Source organism: Macaca mulatta, chromosome 20, assembly GCF_049350105.2.
Source record: "Macaca mulatta isolate MMU2019108-1 chromosome 20, T2T-MMU8v2.0, whole genome shotgun sequence".
Classification (NCBI taxonomy): domain Eukaryota; kingdom Metazoa; phylum Chordata; class Mammalia; order Primates; family Cercopithecidae; genus Macaca; species Macaca mulatta.
Genome location: NC_133425.1, coordinates 84,703,249 through 84,723,362, shown reverse-complemented (window position 1 = coordinate 84,723,362; position 20,114 = coordinate 84,703,249). Strand labels below are relative to the sequence as shown.

General features: G+C 58.0%; 1 protein-coding gene across 42 annotated transcripts in view; it reads left to right on the top strand.

Moving 5' to 3' along the window:
- Window positions 1-20,114, top strand: part of ANKRD11 (ankyrin repeat domain containing 11) — a 235,407-nt gene that overhangs the window by 203,359 nt on the left and 11,934 nt on the right. For 13 of the 42 annotated variants that reach the window (XM_077986774.1, XM_077986776.1, XM_028840879.2 and 10 more), the window contains 5 exons: window positions 7,493-7,663; window positions 7,847-8,050; window positions 9,631-9,773; window positions 12,124-12,271; window positions 12,636-19,195. In XM_077986774.1, the coding sequence (XP_077842900.1) occupies window positions 7,493-7,663; window positions 7,847-8,050; window positions 9,631-9,773; window positions 12,124-12,271; window positions 12,636-19,195 (7,226 nt within the window). Of the gene's footprint in view, window positions 1-6,877; window positions 6,997-7,492; window positions 7,664-7,846; window positions 8,051-9,630; window positions 9,774-12,123; window positions 12,272-12,635; window positions 19,196-20,114 lie in introns of all 42 variants that reach the window. The other 29 variants (XM_077986789.1, XM_077986790.1, XM_028840883.2 and 26 more) reach the window with 5 other exon arrangements.

The following is a 20,114-nucleotide window of genomic DNA, read 5'->3' as shown; positions in this document are numbered from 1 at the left end:
TGAGTTGAGCTCAGTGCTTGGGTGGGAACTTGGTGATCTGGACCATCCGCCTGGTGTAGATGGGCTGTGATTAGACTTCTTGGCCAGAAGTGCTGTATTTCATGGCTATGAACATCCAGATGAGGCCAGATGTTTGGTTTTAGTGAAGTGGACAGAATCTGTGAGCAGCAGCCATGCCACAAAGCTGCACCCGGCCGTGCCCATCCGTTCCATGAGCTGTAACCGCCATTGGCCATGAACTTTCTCTGGTTTGAAAATATCACCATGGAAACATCCCTTTGTGTAGCAGAATCAAGAATGTATTTTGACATCTTTGAGTTTTACGGTGGGATGCGGGAGTCGCACATTTTCCTATGTTGACAGTATCGTGCCCTGTGTCCCCTAAAAGACTTGCTAGAAAAGCCTAGAAATTAGAGGTGCTAAATGATTGATACAAAAGGCATTTGTTCAGATGAGTAGCAGAGGCCACACAGCTCCACATCCCTGCGGCCCTACCTCAGGGTCTCTGCATTGGAGCCCAACCTCAGACCTCCCAGGGAGATAGAGGAAGGGGCTCTGAGCCCAGACCCCGCGAAAAGCTTGTCCTCTCAAGGAGGCCACACTTCCTGGACACTTTGGGCTATCTGAGCAGACACTGTTCCCCCAGCTAAGAGGGACAGGTACTGATGAGGGGCTTTGAGAGGTCACCACAAAGACTTCTGACCCAGTCCTGCCCTCCGGTGGGGCTGGCATCTGTATTTGTGCCGTTGCTGGAAATGGCCCGCTCTCCCTGAGGCCCCCACCACCACAAAAGCAAACCCTCCCTGGAGAGACACACCGTCCTCATCCAGGCCTCGCGGCTCCGAGTGCAGACAGACGAAGAGCCCGGTTGGAATTACAGACGTTGAGGAAGAAAGCTGTCCTGAGAGAGTCAGCAGGGGTCAGCCCCAGGGACCTCACATGCTGGGATGGTTAAGTGCACAGTATCCATCGGAGGATTTAAAACCATCGAGTATCATGCAGATGTTTCTAAAGCATATGGAATATCTGGAAATGAAAACTAGAATCACTGAAATAAAAAACCCAGTGGGCAGATGATGTAGCTTATTAGACACAACCTAAGAAAGTATTAGTGAGGCCGGGCGCGGTGGCTCAAGCCTGTAATCCCAGCACTTTGGGAGGCCGAGGCGGGTGAATCACGAGGTCAGGAGATCGAGACTATCCTGGCTAACATGGTGAAACCCCGTCTCTACTAAAAATACAAAAAACTAGCCGGGCGTGGTGGCGGGCGCCTGTAGTCTCAGCCACTTGGGAGGCTGAGGTGGGAGAATGGCGTGAACCCAGGAGGCGGAGCTTGCAGTGAGCCAAGATCACGCCACTGCACTCCAGCCTGGGAGACACAGCGAGACTCTGTCTCAAAAAAAAAAAAAGAAAGTATTGGTGAATTGGAAGTTCTAACAAAAGAAATTGCCTAAACTGGAGCACAGAATGAAAATGAGACAGGAAGCCCGCAGGAAGCGGGGAGCTGTGGAGGAGAGAATGCAGCTCAACAGGCACCTCGGCAGAGGAGAGAGCAGGGCAGGGAGACGGTGGCTTTTCAAGGTTCATAAAAACACAAGCCTCAAATTCAAGAAGTGTAATGAATTATAAGCAGGAGAAAGAACAGTAATTACACATTTAAATATGACATTTCAATATGACTCTGACATGAAGTTTTCACAACAGCAAAGGGAGGATGTTAAAAGCAGCCAGATGTGGTGGCACAGCCACCCATGGTCCCAGCTACTCTGGAGGCTGAAGTGGGAGGGCCGCTTGAGCCTGGGAGGTGGAGGCTGTGGTGAGCTGAGATTGCGCCACTGCCTCCATCCTTGGCTACAGAGTGAGACCTTGTTTAAAAAAAAAAAAAAAGGCAGCCAGATAGAGAAGACACTCCCTGCAGAGCACCCCCAGGCGAGTCACAGCTCCCACATCCCACCTGCACAGAGCACCCCCAGAAAGGTCACAGCCCCCCCATCCCACCTGCACAGAGCACCCCCAGGAAGGTCACAGCTCCCCCATCCCACCTGCACAGAGCACCCCCAGAAAGGTCACAGCCCCCACATCGCACCTGCACAGAGCACTCCCAGGCGAGTCACAGCCCCCCATCGCACCTGCACAGAGCACCCCCAGGAAGGTCACAGCCCCCCATCCCACCTGCACAGAGCACCCCCAGGAAGGTCACAGCCCCCCCATCGCACCTGCACAGAGCACCCCCAGGAAGGTCACAACTCCCCCATCGCACCTGCACAGAGCACCCCCAGGAAGGTCACAGCCCCCGCATCGCACCTGCACGGAGCACCCCCAGGAAGGTCACAACCGCCCCATCACACCTGCACAGAGCACCCCCAGGAAGGTCACAGCCCCCCCATCCCACCTGCACAGAGCCAGGTGCTGCTGCTATTTGCCCAGGAAGCTCACCTCCAGTCTCTTTGCTGCCTCAGAAAGGCCTTGGCTGGATGCAGGGGCAGGAAGTGGGCTCCAGCTCCCAAAAGCGTCATCCACTGTAGCCCCTGCTGCCCCAGGCCAAGGCCATGCTCCAGCAGCAGGAAAGGGCTCATGGCGGGGGAGGTCTCAGCTCTGTGCTGAGGAGGGGAGGGTTCTGTGGAATCTCCCATTGGCCAGCTGGGTACTGAGGTGCTGCCAACCTCAGAGGGCTGGCAAGGTGGATGTGGTTTGAAGAAAGGTCCTACAGGCCTTGTTTCTTAAAGATGAGGTGGGTGGCCGCCCAGGCTCAGGTCAGTGGACAGAGGTGCCACCGCCGACACGCTTGACTTGGGAAGATTCAGCCTTTCCTGGCGCCCTCCATGGCTCTCCCTGGACCTCTGCCCTCAGCCCCAGGCTGCCTGAGCCCATAAAGCCCTCAGAGCCTGCAGGCCATTTTCCGACTGCGGAGCAGGAGTGGAAGGGGGCTTCTGAGTCCTGTGGAGTTGCTCCCACCCCCCACCCGGGGCCACATCTGCCTGTAGCTGGGACTCAGTCCCTAGACCTGCATGTTTTCCACTTTGCAACTTGGTGAATACCATTTGGAATTCATAGAAATTGTATTTGACTTCTATTCGGACAGTGGAGACAGGAAATTTGCAGAATGCTGCAGGAACTTGCTGGTTTTTGCTCGGGGTTCTCCAGATGCTCTCAGCCTTTTGTTCCCTGCAGACAACACCCCACACCCGCCGTGCTCTGCACTGTGTGGAGGGGCAGGGAGCAGGTTTTGCAGCCTCTCCTCTCAGAAGGGCCTTTCTCAGGGGCGCACAGCTCCAGGTCAGCCCAGGCCTGGGGTAGGAGGGGCAGGCAGGCAGTGCGTGACCCCCTGCAGGACCCACTTCTGTGGCGCCTGACAGTGCAGGTGCCCGCGGCGTGTGTGCACATCAGGGACCCGCTCAACTGCTCTCAGACCGTGGTGTCGCTGGGCTGGAATGGAGAGCAGGCATTGTTGAGCCGCAGGCTGTGGCACACGGGGGTCTCTCTCCGTGGGTGGGGCTTTCCTTCTATCCCAGAAGCCCCTGGAGTGGGCAGTGTCTCGGACCTGACAGACATGCAGGTTTGCTGGGCTCTGGAGCTCGGGTGGTGTCTGGTACGTGTTGTGGGCCTCGTGGATGCTCGTAGCTGCAGGTGCTTGTTTCACAGTGGAGAAATTGGCATCCTGGGAGATCTGGTTTCATACTGGACTTTTGTTGTGTCAGGACAAGTACAGCGTCTTGTTTCGGGACTGGGAGAAAAGCTGCTGCTTCCTGGGAGCAAGCTCTTCCTGAGTCAGGGCAGAGCGAGGTCCCTGTGGTGGCTCCAGGCACCAGAATTCACCAGGAGGTTGGCAGCACCTTCCATGCGAATTTTTGGGAGCCCTGTAAAGCTGACCTGGCCACGTGAGGGAAGCCAACTCAGTCTTTCTTCACCAAAGCTCAGAGCAGAAGCAGGAGGGCCTGGTGAGGAGCGGGAGGGATGTGGCCCTGACCCTTAGGCTCGGGCCCTGGAGCCCCCCCAGGAAGTCACTGGGGCACTGAGTCCTGCCCAGTCTGCACACACAGGGTGTGGGCTGCACCTGAGATGGCTGCCCTGCAGGAGCGGGACACGTTCTGTTTGCCATAGAAAGCAGCTCTTCACTGCCCCTCAGAGGGGGTGCAGCGTGGTCTCCTGGCCTGCCACTCTAAAGCCTGACTTCTAAGGAACACCTTTGCCTCTGCCTGTTCCCCTGACACACACCTCCTAGGATCCTTTGATAACTTAAGAGCATGGTAACATCTGCATTTTGGGATCTGAACATACCACAGCCCCAACTCCGCCCCAGCTCCTCCCTCCGGAGTCCCAACACCGCCCCAGCTCCTCTCCCCGCAGCCCCAACACCGCCCCAGCTCCTCCCTCCACACCCCCAACTCCGCCCCAGCTCCGCAGCCCCAACTCCGCCCCAGCTCCTCCCTCCACAGCCCCAACACCGCCCCAGCTCCTCCCTCCACACCCTCAACTCCGCCCCAGCTCCTCCCTCCACAGCCCCAACTCCGCCCCAGCTCCTCTCCCCGCAGCCCCAACACCGCCCCAGCTCCTCCCTCCACACCCCCAACTCCACCCCAGCTCCGCAGCCCCAACTCCGCCCCAGCTCCTCCCTCCACAGCCCCAACACCGCCCCAGCTCCTCCCTCCACACCCTCAACTCCGCCCCAGCTCCTCCCTCCGCAGCCCCAACTCTACCCCAGCTCCTCTCCCCGCAGCCCCAACACCGCCCCAGCTCCTCCCTCCACACCCCCAACTCCGCCCCAGCTCCTCTCCCCGCAGCCCCAACACCGCCCCAGCTCCTCCCTCCACACCCCCAACTCCGCCCCAGCTCCTCTCCCCGCAGCCCCAACACCGCCCCAGCTCCTCCCTCCGCAGCCCCAACTCTGCCCCAGCTCCTCCCTCCACAGCCCCAACACCGCCCCAGCTCCTCCCTCCGCAGCCCCAACTCTACCCCAGCTCCTCCCTCCACAGCCCCAACTCCGCCCCAGCTCCTCCCTCCGCAGCCCCAACTCCGCCCCAGCTCCTCCCTCCACAGCCCCAACTCCGCCCCAGCTCCTCCCTCCACAGCCCCAACACCGCCCCAGCTCCTCCCTCCGCAGCCCCAACTCCGCCCCAGCTCCTCCCTCCGCAGCCCCAACTCCGCCCCAGCTCCTCCCTCCACAGCCCCAACACCGCCCCAGCTCCTCCCTCCGCAGCCCCAACTCCGCCCCAGCTCCTCCCTCCGCAGCCCCAACTCCGCCCCAGCTCCTCCCTCCGCTGCCCCAGCTCCTCCCTCCGCAGCCCCAACACCGCCCCAGCTCCCTGTGTCCACCCCTAGCGGCCACATGCAGCAGAGTGGGGCCCACTCGCTTTTGACTTCTGATGGCCAGTGGAATAAGGAGATGCCTTATGCTCCCAGGAGTCTCCTGTGCTGTGTGCTGCTTTGCAAAGTCTGTATCTCAGGGGTTCTGCTTTCCTCGTGTTCTCAGGGGGCTTCATGTCTCCAAAACATTAACTCCCCTGCTCTGGGTGACGGAGAGAACAGGCCTCTGAATGTGCATGGCTAGGTCTTGGGGTTCAAGGCCCTGCAGAGGTTCTCAGCTGCTTTTCCAGGCAACTGTGGGCAGAGCAGCCGCTCGCTGAGCGTGGGCCCCCTCCCGGAGAGAGGAGGACTTGAGGGCTATCTGTTGGGGAGCTGGGGTTTCTCCGGCAGCTTCGCCACCTCTTTCCTAGAGGGAGGCAGCCGTGGGTCTGCTTCTGTTGTGTACAGGTGGCTCTGAGAAGCAGGCCTGGGGAGGGCCGACCCCCGGGCAGCATGCAGGGTGCAGGGAAAGCATGGGGTGCGCGCATAGCGACCCACGGCCAAGCTCGCTGCTGAGGTGTGGGTACGCCAGTGATGGCTGTGGGCTGGGGCTCGCTGGCTGGTGGCGAGGCCACCTCCCCCACCACTGGGTTTGCCGCGTTATATGAGGGGCTGGTGCCGGAGCTCAAGGGCTGTCTCAGATCTGTGCACTGAGGACTGTTTACAGACTCGCTGGTGGTGGCAATGGCAGCCTGCAGTACTTGGGGTTTTGCCCGTGAATGTGACGCAGGTCGATGTGGCCAGGTGTGTGCCCTCCTGCAGGCTTGTCCCATAGGACATACGAATCCGCATTCTCAGCATGCCCCAGACCTAGTTCCTAGGAAGTCAGCCTCAGATACCTTGGAAAGAGCTAGGGTGGGTGGGCAGTGTCTTCTGAGGAAAGCGACGGGCACATTCATGGGGACTGTGGTGGTGAACAGCAAGGGAGTTGCGCCCTGGGAGCTGAGCCAAGAGACCAGTTAAAACCCTTCTGCGTTCCAGTGACCGGGCAGGTGTGGGGCCCAGTTAGCCCGTTGTCACAGACGTCACCCACCTCTCTAGGGTCAAACACCAGCTGAGGGAGAAGTTAAGTCCTGAAGAGAGAGGCTGCTTGGATATGCTGAACGGAAGGGAAAGGAGGTGCCTCAGAGGAGAGCTTCAGAGGCCCGTATCTCCCTGGTGGCACTTCTTCCCCAAGTCAGGCCTTGGCAGAGCCTTGCCTCTGTGCTGCACCTCTGCAGTTTGCACCCCATGAGCTAGAAAACCCCAGAACCCACAGGGCAGCTGGAGGAGGATTCAGAGGTGTCTGGCCCCTGATTTCCATCCACAGGAGGGCGCTGGTCAGGCAGAGGAGGAGGCAGCTTCTGTGCCCCTGACTCTTAGTGCTTGGGGTCTTCTCTTCCCCGCCCCTGCCTCCTGCCTCTTTTAGAAGACACAGCGCGTGAGTTGTGTTAGACGCTGGCCGAGTTCTCTAACGGGTCAGACGAGTGCAGGGTGTGCTTGTTACGAGGAGGCTGAGGTGGAACAGCCCAGCTCTCACACCGTGTCTTGTTAGTGCTCTGTGTTGATGCCTTTAGATGCCTCCAGCCCAGTCCCTGTTGTGGTGCTGCAAGGCTGGTACGCTCCTCGAAGCACCATGGCATGAGATGGAGGTTCCTAGAAGCAAGAAGAAAGGTACAGTACTGACCAGTTGGCCTTGATTTACTGATGTGTTTTAAACTGTGTCTGCCATTTTATATCTGCACTGTTTGGAGGAGGGACGGGGAAGGTGGAGTTTAATTACAGGCACGTGTTTTAACAGAGACCTGTCCTGTGTGAGCCAGGTCACCGGTGCTAAGCTGTCCCACCGCATTCATGTGTGGTACGAGGTCTGGGGAGGCCCAGGAGAGGTGCCTGGAGTGAGTGAATGCTCGGTGGAGGTCCAGGCTTAGCGGACTTGAGGGGCTGGTAACGAGGTGTTTAAATGGTCTCACAGTCACTGCTGAGAGGTGAGGTGGGTGGCACCAATGCTCCCAGCACCGCTGTGCTTTCCCCACTCACAGACCTTCCTTTCTGCTCTGTCAGCTGTCAGGTGGACGCAGGGGGCTCCGTAACATTAGGTAAGGACCTGGGTTTGGAGGACGCCGTGGCATGAAATCTCTCCTCCCTCTCTCCCTCGCCCGCCTCACAGAGAAGCAGGGCCCTGAGCGGAAGAGGATTAAGAAGGAGCCTGTCACCCGGAAGGCCGGGCTGCTCTTTGGCATGGGGCTGTCTGGAATCCGAGCTGGCTACCCCCTCTCCGAGCGCCAGCAGGTGGCCCTTCTCATGCAGATGACAGCCGAGGAGTCTGCCAACAGCCCAGGTGAGCCCAGCCTGGGGGTGGTCCCTGGCGCAGGGAAGGGGCTCTGCCTGGTTGCAGCCTGGTGGCTGTGCTGAGGATAAGCCCTGTGCAAAGGGACCTCGTGACGGTGGCCTGGGCTCTTGAGGATTTGAGAAAGCAGGGCCACCCACAGTAACGCCCACCTGTCCCCTCCTTGGCCTGCAGTGGACACAACACCAAAGCACCCCTCCCAGTCTACAGTGTGTCAGAAGGGAACGCCCAACTCTGCCTCAAAAACCAAAGATAAAGTGAACAAGAGAAACGAGCGTGGAGAGACCCGCCTGCACCGAGCGGCCATCCGCGGGGACGCCCGGCGCATCAAAGAGCTCATCAGCGAGGGGGCGGACGTCAACGTCAAGGACTTCGCAGGTGGGCGCCCTGTGCCTGGCAGGGGCCAGAGGGCCCCACTGGAGCCCTGAGCCTCCCATTGGGTCGGATGGGCTGTGCCCTCGTGGGCTGTGCATCTGCTCTGCAGGGCCCGGGGTGTTCACAGCCACACTCACTCCAGTGGGGTTCGCTGTTGCTGAGAAGAAATCAGTGTTTCTTGGAAAGTATTTCAAAGTAAACTTGTTTGCTGGGTTTTACTGTTATTTTTATTTTTAGACAAGGTCTCGCTCTGTTGCTCAGGCTGGAGTGCAGTGGCGTGATCACGGCTCACTGAAACGTTGAACTCCTGGGCTCAAGCGATGTTCCCAACTCAGCCTTCCAAGTGCAGGCGCACGCCACCACGCCTGGCTAACTTTTTTATTTTTTGTAGAGACAGGGTCTTGCTAAGTTGCCCAGGCTGTTTTGAACTCATGGCCTCAAGAAATCCTCACGCCTTGGCTTCCCAAAGTGCTGGGATTACAGCTGTGAGCCCCCATGCCTGGCCTATTTTTAGAGAACTGAGGAATTTTAAATCGTGCTCTGCTGTGTTCCATAAACCTCACGTCCAGGCCCCTGGAGGGGCCGGTCCCTGGTGTGTCTAGCGAGTGGCTGCATTCTGCAGCAGAGGGTGCCCCCGAGCCGGGAGCGCGGCTGGGTCCACACCCTGGACTAGACTCCCTCCTTTCAAGGGGCTGGGGCCTGGGGCTTGCCTTGGACCCGGACAGAACTGAGTCTCCCCAGACCTGACACAGCTTGGGGGCTTAAAGGCCCATGATTAGAGTTTAATGTCCCTTCTTTCCATAAATGCCCCATCAAACCATGGGTGGTCCACATGTCCCAGAACTGTCTGTTCCCAGTGTAAGGAGAACAGATGAACGAAATCGTCTGGGTAGAAGTCTTCTAGATTTCTCCCACTGCCCTGGTTTATAGCTGTCTGACCCAAACCTAATTTAGCACCTTTCTTTTTAAAGCATTTTTCTAAAAGAAACTTCTCCAGAGCACTGCCGTGTGCTTCCCATGGGGCTGAGCTCCGTTTCCACCGCCGCATGCGGCCACACCGTCCGATGGTGGGCTCCAGGCTCCCCAGGCAGAAGCTGCCAGCCGGGGCGGCCTTCGTCATGCAGCCCGAGCCTGGGCGCCTCTGGAGCTCCTGCTGCAGCAGCTCTTCAGCCTTCAGGAGGCGCTCTCAGCCTCAGTTTCCCTGTTTCCGACACTGGAGGCTTCCCTTCCTTGTTTTGCAAAGGCACATACGCCTCCAGATCGGTGAGGACGAGGCTGCTGTTTATGGCACTTGTGTTCACTGGTCTCCTACCCCTTTAGGGCGATTGCTGCAGGTCAGCCCTGCGGGTTGTTAGTCTGTGAGGTTAACAAGCTAGATACGGATTGTGCTAGGGGTGCCACAGTAAAGAGAAGCGAGGGGTTCTCTGGGCTGGCACCTGCTTCCTAAACTGCAGCCCTCACAACAGGGCAGCTCCCCACCTGGCTTGTCCCTGCCCCTTAGCCCATCCTCAGGGTGCTGCCTCCAGAGACAGGAGGGGAGTTCCCAGGATTAAATCACGTATGTCCTGAGTGTCTGTTTCCAGGCTGGACGGCGCTGCACGAGGCCTGTAACCGGGGCTACTATGACGTTGCGAAGCAGCTGCTGGCCGCAGGTGCGGAGGTGAACACCAAGGGCCTGGATGACGACACGCCTTTGCACGACGCTGCCAACAACGGGCACTACAAGGTTGGCATCCCCCGTCCTTCACACATCCGGCCTGTCCTGGCATCTGGGTGGTTCTGTAGCTCTTTGTCCCCGTAGCTAGCCGGTTTCATGGTGTGGGGCACCGGAAAGCGAGTTTTTGCCTTGCCCACCCTGAAGGCCGAGCTGTGCCCTCTGTCTGCCCCCAGCTTTCCCCTCCTGGGTCAGCACCTGGACGGCCTCTCACAGGTTTCGCAGCACCTGCCATCTATGAAAAGGCTCGTATCCGCCAGCCGTGTAGGTCTGGTTGGATTGGAGCAGGTGAAGGATTACACCAAGTGGAAGGAGGCCTGCAGGAGTTGCTGCCGGTCCCCGTCACCACTGTGGGGCTCTTAGACCTGCAAGGCAGACCCACCCTCGTCTGGAATGAGGTAACACCAAGAGGTGTGGCCAGTGCACAGAACCATAGACTCAAGATTTAGAAAGTGGCCACTGCGGCCGGCCCAGGAGCAGTGGGCGCTGAGAGGTCTCAGCCTCTGTGGGAGCCGAGAGAGGTGGTTGTGCCTGACAGCCTCGTCCTGCAGGAAAGCAGGGGTGCTGCCTGGAGATGGGGCGGGTCTCACCGACGTCATCACCAGAGCTCTGTGGAGAGCCCCTGGTTGCAGGCAGGACAGCAAGGCTGGGGGGTCACACGGGGCCACATCTGCCCGTGCCCGTCGTGCTCCTCTGCAGCAGGCCCCGCCTGGCCATTGCGGGAGGTGCCGGAGCCCACAGCACCGTGGCCTTAAAGAGCAGACTTGAGAAACAGCTCATTCAGGTGGGGTGGGGGGTAGATTGAAGACTCTGAGACGAGCAGGGAACTTAGAACACTGAGTCCATATTTGATGTTAAAACGTGACCGTTAAACTCTTGGGTAAGATGATGAATGGCGTTATGGTTTACCCTGTTTCTTTTTTATGGGCCCTTCCAGAGACATGAACTGGAAAAGGCTCTGCAGTGTCTGGGATTCGCTCAGTACTGCGGGGGAGGGCCGGTGTGAGGGGAATGGCGCTGGGGGCGGTGTTGGGGCTGGGGCATCCGATGCAGCTTCATACTTCTGTAATTACCACTTTTAAATTTTTTTGTTATGAAAAATGTCAAGGATTTACGGTGAGGTAGGCAGGATAATGGCCCCCAAGATGCCCGTGTTGTGACCCCAGACCTTGTGAGTGCCTCACATGGGGAAATCGTCCTAGGCCATCTTGCAGGTCCTGGGCAGTCCCATGGGCCCTAAAGCCTGTGAGCCTTTCCTGCTGAGTCTGAGAGATCCCAGAAGCAGGAGACGTTAGAACCCGAGGAGGGCCACACCTGTGCTGCTGGCCTTAGAGGAGGGCCGAGGAGTGTGGCGGCCCCTAGCAGCTGGGACTGGGGACCTCCGTCCCAGCCCTGCAAGAAACTGAATTCTGCCAGCAGCCCCCATGATGGAGGAAAGGAAGGACCCCGCCCTGCCAGCAGCTTGACCTCTGACCTCCAGAATTGTAAGCCTGAGGTTTTGTGTGGTCACCATAGAAAACTCACATAAGAACTCTGTGCTGATTAAACAATAGAACATGTCATACACGAACTGGAAATTGATTCTGTGGGTGACAAGAGTCTATAGTAAACGTTATTACAGATTCTTTGAATGCTCTACTCTCAGACTGGACTAAAGTTGGGATTATATTTAATTTGTGCGTGAGTTCAGTGCGTTGCTGTTCTGGGCATAGGAAATTCAGGTTGCGGGTGATGAGCAGCTGGACAGAGCTGTGGACGGAGCTGTGGAAGTGTCACCATGGCTGTTTCTGTCATCCGTGTGACCGCCCTTACCCTTGTAAAATCAAGCAAGGGAGAGATTATTTTATTTTCTAATGTAAATGAAAATAAAAAATAAAGCAGCTTGCAGAAACTTGGTCTTTGTTTCCTCTATTCTGTCCCCCCTGTCCCTCCATAACACTCTTCTCCCTGACCTCCTGCCTGAGCCCTCCACGGCCGCTCCGCACCACTCTGCTGAGGAGCTCGCTGTTGGCGGGAGGGGAGCGCCTCCGTGAGGACATCCCCGGGAAGTCGTCTCCTCGCAGCAACAGAGAAGTGGTGGAAAAAAATCCAAAGGAGGCAGAGCCCTTCTGAAGGAAAGCACAGGAGGGTGCGGGAGCCCCTGCGGCTGCAGCCCTTCCCACAGAGGAGCCACGGCCTCGCCCATCGCACCCGGAGCCTCGCCAGGCAGTCCCTGTGCGCTCGGCTCCCACACCCTCAGACTGTGAGGGGCCGCTCTCGGGTCGAATCCCAGGGTTCTTGGAAGGGGCTGCCGTGTTACGCGGAACGGCAGAGGAGTTGTGCTTCTCCAGCAGCCCTTGACGCGGGTGTTCCTGTCTTGTAGGTGGTGAAACTGCTGCTGCGGTACGGAGGGAACCCGCAGCAGAGCAACAGGAAAGGCGAGACGCCGCTGAAAGTGGCCAACTCCCCCACGATGGTGAACCTCCTGTTAGGCAAAGGCACTTACACTTCCAGCGAGGAGAGCTCGACGGGTAAGTCACGGCCACCCGAGCTGCTTGTTCTCTGTGCAGGGATGGTAGGAGTGCCTTGTGGTGTTTGCGCAGTGTTGCCCCTCTGATGAGCTCCTCCTCGGATGCTGGGGGCTTTACAGGAGCTTCTGGACTGCGGGAGACCCTGCCCGGGTGTGTCACTGCCGAGAAGCCTGCAGTCTTGCTTCTAAGATGCCAGCCCTGTCTGGTTTCCTCCTGCCTGCGGCTGGTTTCCATGAGTCAAGCAAAGTCTCTGCAGAGGCAGGGTGGGAGCTTGCCACGGGGCACCTCCGCAGAGCCTGCCCGCTCTGCCATTCTGGGGAGAGCTGTTTTGAGCCTGCCTGTGACCTCTCCTTCCTGCCTCCAGCAGAAAGCTCAGAAGAGGAAGACGCCCCGTCCTTCGCACCTTCCAGTTCCGTCGATGGCAACAACACGGACTCCGAGTTCGAAAAAGGCCTCAAGCACAAGGCCAAGAACCCAGAGCCGCAGAAGGCCACAGCCCCCGTCAAGGATGAGTATGAGTTTGACGAGGACGATGAGCAGGACAGGGTTCCTCCGGTGGACGACAAGCACCTGTTGAAAAAGGACTACAGAAAAGAAACGAAATCCAATAGTTTTATCTCTATACCCAAAATGGAGGTTAAAAGTTACACTAAAAATAACACGATTGCACCAAAGAAAGCGTCCCATCGTATCCTGTCAGACACGTCGGACGAGGAGGACGCGAGTGTCACCGTGGGGGCAGGAGAGAAGCTGAGACTCTCGGCACATACGATATTGCCTGGTAGTAAGACACGAGAGCCTTCTAATGCCAAGCAGCAGAAGGAAAAAAATAAACTTAAAAAGAAGCGAAAGAAAGAAACAAAAGGCAGAGAGGTTCGCTTTGGAAAGCGGAATGACAAGTTCTGTTCCTCGGAGTCGGAGAGTGAGTCCTCAGAGAGTGGGGAGGACGACAGGGACTCCCTGGGGAGCTCCAGCTGCCTCAAGGGGTCCCCGCTGGTGCTGAAGGACCCCTCCCTGTTCAGCTCCCTGTCCGCCTCCTCCACCTCGTCCCACGGGAGCTCTGCCGCCCAGAAGCAGAACCCCAACCACACAGACCAGCACACCAAGCACTGGCGGACAGACAACTGGAAAACCATTTCTTCCCCAGCTTGGTCAGAGGTCAGTTCTTTATCAGACTCCACAAGGACGAGACTGACAAGCGAGTCTGACTGCTCCTCTGAGGGCTCCAGTGTGGAATCGCTGAAGCCAGTGAGGAAGAGGCAGGAGCACAGGAAGCGAGCCTCGCTGTCGGAGAAGAAGAGCCCCTTCCTCTCCAGCACGGAGGGCGCCGTCCCCAAACTGGACAAGGAGGGAAAGGTCGTCAAAAAACATAAAACAAAACACAAACACAAAAACAAGGAGAAGGGACAGTGCCCCCTCAGCCAGGAGCTGAAGCTGAAAAGTTTCACTTACGAGTACGAGGACTCCAGGCAGAAGTCGGATAAGGCTATACTTCTAGAGAATGATCTTTCCGCTGAAAACAAGCTGAAAGTGTTAAAGCATGATCGTGACCACTTTAAAAAAGAAGAGAAACTCAGCAAAATGAAATTAGAAGAAAAAGAATGGCTCTTTAAAGATGAAAAATCACTGAAGAGAATCAAAGACATGAACAAAGACATCAGCAGGGCTTTCCGAGAAGAGAAAGACCGTTCGGGTAAGGCAGAAAAGGAGAAATCGCTAAAGGAAAAGTCTCCGAAAGAAGAAAAACCGAGGCTGTACAAAGAGGAGAGGAAGAAGAAGTCAAAAGACCGGCCCTCAAAATTAGAGAAGAAGAATGATTTAAAAGAGGACAAAATTTCCAAAGAGAAGGAGAAGACTTTCAAAGAAGATAAAGAAAAACTCAAAAAAGAAAAGGTTTATAGGGAAGATTCTGCTTTTGACGAATATTGTAACAAAAATCAGTTTCTGGAGAACGAAGACACCAAATTTAGCCTTTCTGACGATCAACGGGATCGGTGGTTTTCTGACTTGTCCGATTCATCCTTTGATTTCAAAGGGGAGGACAGCTGGGACTCGCCAGTGACAGACTACAGGGACATGAAGAGCGACTCTGTGGCCAAGCTCATCTTGGAGACGGTGAAGGAGGACAGCAAGGAAAGGAAGCGGGACACCCGGGCCCGGGAGAAGCGAGACTACAGAGAGCCCTTCTTCCGAAAGAAGGACAGGGACTATTTGGATAAAAACTCTGAGAAGAGGAAAGACCAGACTGAAAAGCATAAAAGTGTCCCCAGCTACCTTTCGGAAAAGGACAAGAAGAGGAGAGAGTCCGCAGAGGCGGGTCGGGACAGAAAGGACGCGCTGGAGAGCTGCAAGGAGCGCAGGGATGGCAGGGCCAAGCCGGAGGAGGCTTACCGGGAGGAGCTGAAGGAGTGTGGCTGTGAGAGTGGCTTCAAGGACAAGCCCGACTGTGACTTTGGGAAGGGCCTGGAGCCATGGGAACGGCACCACCCAGCACGAGAGAAGGAGAAGAAGGATGGCCCCGATAAGGAAAGGAAGGAGAAAACAAAACCAGAAAAATACAAAGAGAAGTCCAGTGACAAGGACAAAAGTGAGAAATCGATCCTTGACAAGTGTCAGAAGGACAAAGAATTTGATAAATGTTTTAAAGAGAAAAAAGATACCAAGGAAAAACATAAAGACACACATGGCAAAGACAAAGAAAGGAAAGCGTCTCTGGACCAAGGGAAAGAGAAGAAGGAGAAGGCTTTCCCTGGGATCATCTCCGAAGACTTCTCAGAAAAAAAAGATGACAAGAAAGGCAAAGAGAAAAGCTGGTACATCGCAGACATCTTCACAGACGAGAGTGAAGACGACAGGGACAGCTACATAGGGAGCGGGTGCAAGACGGGAGAGGCCAGCGACTCACTGAGGATGGACGGCCTCCAGGAGAAGGAGGAGGGGCGGGAGGCCTGTGCCTCCGACAGACACAGGAAGGCTTCTGACAAGCAGCACCCCGAGAGGCAGAAGGACAAGGAACCCAAAGACAAGAGAAAGGACAGAGGAGCTGCCGACGGGGGGAGAGACAAAAAAGAGAAAGTCTTCGACAAGCACAAGGAGAAGAAGGATAAAGAGTCCACAGAAAAGTATAAGGACAGGAAGGACAGAGCCTCAGTGGACTCCACACAAGACAAGAAAAGTAAACAGAAGCTCCCTGAGAAGGCTGAAAAGAAGCACACTGCTGAAGACAAGGCCAAAAGCAAACACAAAGAGAAGTCAGACAAAGAACATTCCAAGGAGAGGAAGTCCTCGAGAAGTGCCGACACGGAAAAAAGCCTGCTTGAAAAGTTGGAAGAAGAGGCTCTCCATGAGTACAGAGAAGACTCCAATGATAAAATCAGTGAGGTCTCCTCTGACAGCTTCACGGACCGAGGGCAGGAGCCGGGGCTGACTGCCTTCCTGGAGGTCTCCTTCACAGAGCCACCCGGAGAGGACAAGCCGAGGGAGAGCGCCTGCCTCCCTGAGAAGCTGAAAGAGAAGGAGAGGCACAGACACTCCTCATCCTCGTCCAAGAAGAGCCACGACCGAGAGAGAGCCAAGAAAGAGAAGGCCGAGAAGAAAGAGAAGGGCGAAGATTACAAGGAGAGCGGTAGCAGGAAGGACTCCAGCCAGTACGAAAAGGACTTGGAGGTGGAGGCTTATGGAGTTTCCTACAACATGAAAGCTGACATAGAAGATGAGCTAGATAAAACCATTGAACTGTTTTCTACCGAAAAAAAAGATAAAAATGATTCCGAGAGAGAACCTTCCAAGAAAATAGAAAAGGAACTAAAGCCTTATGGATCTAGTGCCATCAACATCCTCAAAGAGAAGAAGAAGAGAGAGAAACACAGGGAGAAATGGAGAGACGAGAAGGAGAGGCACCGAGACAGGCATGTGGACGGCCTCCTGCGGCACCACAGGGATGAGCAGAAGCCCGCCACCAGGGACAAGGACAGCCCGCCCCGCGCACTCAAAGAGAAGTCCAGGGACGAGGGCCCGAGGCTCGGCGACGCCAAACTGAAGGAGAAATTCAGGGACAGTGCAGAGAAGGAAAAGGGCGAGCCAGTGAAGATGAGCAACGGGAACGATAAGGTAACGCCATCCAGAGACGCAGGCAAGAAAGACGCCAGGCCCAGGGAGAAGCTCCTGGGGGACGGCGACCTGATGATGACCAGCTTTGAGAGGATGCTCTCCCAGAAGGACCTGGAGATCGAGGAGCGCCACAAGCGGCACAAGGAGAGGATGAAGCAGATGGAGAAGCTTAGGCACCGGTCCGGAGACCCCAAGCTCAAGGAGAAGGCGAAGCTGGCAGACGACGGGCGGAAGAAGGGTCTAGACATTCCTGCTAAGAAACCGCCGGGCCTGGACCCTCCGTTTAAAGACAAAAAGCTCAAAGAGTCGACTCCTATTCCACCTGCTGCCGAAAATAAGCTACACCCAGGATCAGGTGCAGACTCCAAAGACTGGCTCGCAGGCCCTCACATAAAGGAGGTCCTGCCTGCGTCTCCCAGGCCTGACCAGAGCCGGCCAACTGGCGTGCCCACCCCTACGTCGGTGCTGTCCTGCCCCAGCTACGAGGAGGTGATGCACACGCCCAGGACCCCGTCCTGCAGTGCCGATGACTACGCGGACCTCGTGTTTGACTGCACCGACTCCCAGCACTCCACACCCGTGCCCACCGCTCCCACCAGCGCCTGCTCCCCGTCCTTTTTCGACAGGTTCTCCGTGGCTTCCACTGGGCTTTCGGAAAACGCCAGCCAGGCTCCTGCAAGGCCCCTCTCCACAAACCTTTACCGCTCGGTCTCTGTCGACATGAGGAGGACCCCTGAGGAGGAATTCAGCGTCGGAGACAAGCTTTTCAGGCAGCAGAGCGTTCCTGCTGCCTCCAGCTACGACTCTCCCGTGCCACACTCGATGGAAGACAGGGCGCCCCTGCCCCCAGTTCCCGCGGAGAAGTTTGCCTGCTTGTCCCCAGGGTACTACTCCCCAGACTATGGCCTCCCCTCGCCCAAAGTCGATGCTCTGCACTGCCCGCCGGCCGCCGTTGTCACCGTCACCCCCTCTCCAGAGGGCGTCTTCTCAAGTTTACAAGCAAAGCCTTCCCCTTCCCCCAGAGCTGAGCTGCTGGTTCCTTCCCTGGAAGGGGCCCTTCCCCCGGACCTGGACGCCACCGAGGACCAGCAGGCCACAGCCGCCATCATCCCTCCGGAGCCCAGCTACCTGGAGACGCTGGACGAGGGTCCGTTCAGCGCCGTCATCACCGAGGAGCCTGTCGAGTGGGCTCACCCCACTGAGCAGGCTCTTGCCTCTAGCCTGATCGGGAGCGCCTCCGAAAACCCTGTCAGCTGGCCTGTGGGCTCGGACCTGCTGCTGAAGTCTCCACAGAGGTTCTCCGAGTCCCCAAAACATTTCTGCCCCGCGGACGCCCTCCACTCTGCCGCCCCAGGGCCCTTCAGCGCCTCAGAGGCGCCGTACCCTGCCCCTCCCGCCTCTCCTGCCCCATATACTCTGCCCGTCGCTGAGCCAGGACTGGAGGACGTCAAAGACGGGGTGGAAGCCGTCCCCGCCACCATCGCCCCCTCCGAGGCGGCTCCTTACGCCCCTCCCTCCGGGCTGGAGTCCTTCTTCAGCAACTGCAAGTCACTTCCGGAAGCTCCGCTGGACGTGGCCCCTGAGCCCGCCTGTGTAGCCACTGTGGCTCAGGTGGAGGCTCTGGGGCCCCTGGAAAATAGCTTCCTGGACAGCGGCCACAGCCTGTCTAACCTCAGCCAGGTGGAGCCGGTGCCCTGGGCAGATGCCTTCGCCGGCCCCGAGGACGACCTGGACCTGGGGCCCTTCTCCCTGCCGGAGCTTCCCTTGCAGACTAAAGATGTCCCAGACGTTGAAACAGAACCCGTAGAAGAAAGTCTTGCTCCTTCAGGAAAGATCCCTCCGGGGGCCCCCGTGGTCGTAAACGGTGGGGATGTTTCCACCTTAGTGGCTGAGGAGCCGCCGGCGCTGCCTCCCGACCAGGCCTCCACCCAGCTCCCTGCAGAGCTCGAGCCTGAGCCCTCAGAGGAGCCAAAGCTGGACGTGGCTCTGGAAGCTACAGTGGAGGCAGAGGCGGTGCCGGAAGAGAGGGCCCCTGGGGATCTGGACTCTGGCGTGGAGCTGACGCCCGTCCCCCCGGAACAGCGCCCACTGGGGAGCGGAGACCAGGGGGCTGAGGCTGATGGCTCCCCCGCCACGTCCCTCTGTGCCCCTGACGGCCCCCCCATGGACACTGTGGCACAAGCCCAGGCTGTGGACAGCGCCGGCCCCCAGGACAACACGGAGGCCTCCCGTGCTGCCACCCCAGCCGAAGGCCCTCCCGGCGGCATCCAGCCAGAAGCCACAGAACCAGAACCAAAACCCACCGCCGAAGCCCCGAAGGCCCCCAGAGTGGAGGAGATCCCTCAGCGCATGACCAGGAACCGGGCGCAGATGCTCGCCAACCAGAGCAAGCAGGGCACGCCCCCCTCCGAGAAGGAGTGCACCTCCACCCCTGCCCCAGCCACCAGGGCCAAGGCCCGTGGCTCCGAGGAGGACGACGCCCAGGCCCAGCATCCGCGCAAACGCCGCTTTCAGCGCTCCACCCAGCAGCTGCAGCAGCAGCTGAACACGTCCACGCAGCAGACGCGGGAGGTGATCCAGCAGACGCTGGCCGCCATTGTGGACGCCATCAAGCTGGATGCCATCGAGCCCTACCACAGCGACAGGGCCAACCCCTACTTCGAATACCTGCAGATCAGGAAGAAGATCGAGGAGAAACGCAAGATCCTGTGCTGCATCACGCCGCAGGCGCCCCAGTGCTACGCAGAGTACGTCACCTACACGGGCTCCTACCTCCTGGACGGCAAGCCGCTCAGCAAGCTCCACATCCCTGTGGTGAGTGTGGGGCCCGGGAGAGCCACTGCGTTCTCTCTCTGGGATGCGTCCGGGGCCCCCTAGTCACGGCTTCCTGCAGCCCATCTTGTCCCGCTCCCGGCCCTTGACCTCTCTCGACCTTCTCCCACCTGAGTAGACACAGCCCCGTTTCTGCTGTGAAGGCAAAAGCCAGAAGCTGCCCAGCCGTTCTGCAGACCCAAGGTCCTTCCTCCAGCTGGTCCGTGCCAGGCCTTGGTCTCCTGGCCTCCCCCTCACCCCGGGTGCACCCCAGTCCCACTGGTGTGGGGTCCCCCTTCATGCCGCTCGCTCACTCTTCTCCACTCCCCATCCACCAGGACGGCCTCAGCAGAGCCACCCTCTCTGTCTCCAGCCCCTGCCCCCTTCTCCCTTGGACCCATGTGGGTTCCCTGAGCCCCCATACCCACATGATGGATCCCTTCCCCCACCTCCCTTGAGCTTCTAGGACAGCAGAGCTGCAGCTCCCTTGGCGCACGTTGGTCCTCGGCCCCCAGGCTCACCTTGTTCAACCCGACGCTGTCACCCCAGTTCCCCAAGCATCATCCCGACCTCTGCAGGCTCAGCTGCAACATCTCGGAGTCACCCCCACCCCCCCGTCCCTTGCGCTGCGTCTGGGCCCAAAATAGATCCCTCCAAATGGGGCCCCGCTCTGAGCACATTCCCATGAGGGCTTCCCCCGCTGTGTACCCTCTGCCCTGGTCGCAGGGCCTGACTGGCTTCCCACCTCCTCCTACCACCGAGGTCTTTCCCAGCAGGCACAGGGGTTCCTCGTGGTAGAGCCAGAGTCCACCCATCTGCCCTTGGTGATGGCCTAAGCCGTGCACGGCCTCCCCTGCCCTCCTGTTCTCAGGCCCCCCGGGGTCCGTCCAGCCCCCGCGTGCGGCATTCTGGCTCTTCCCTG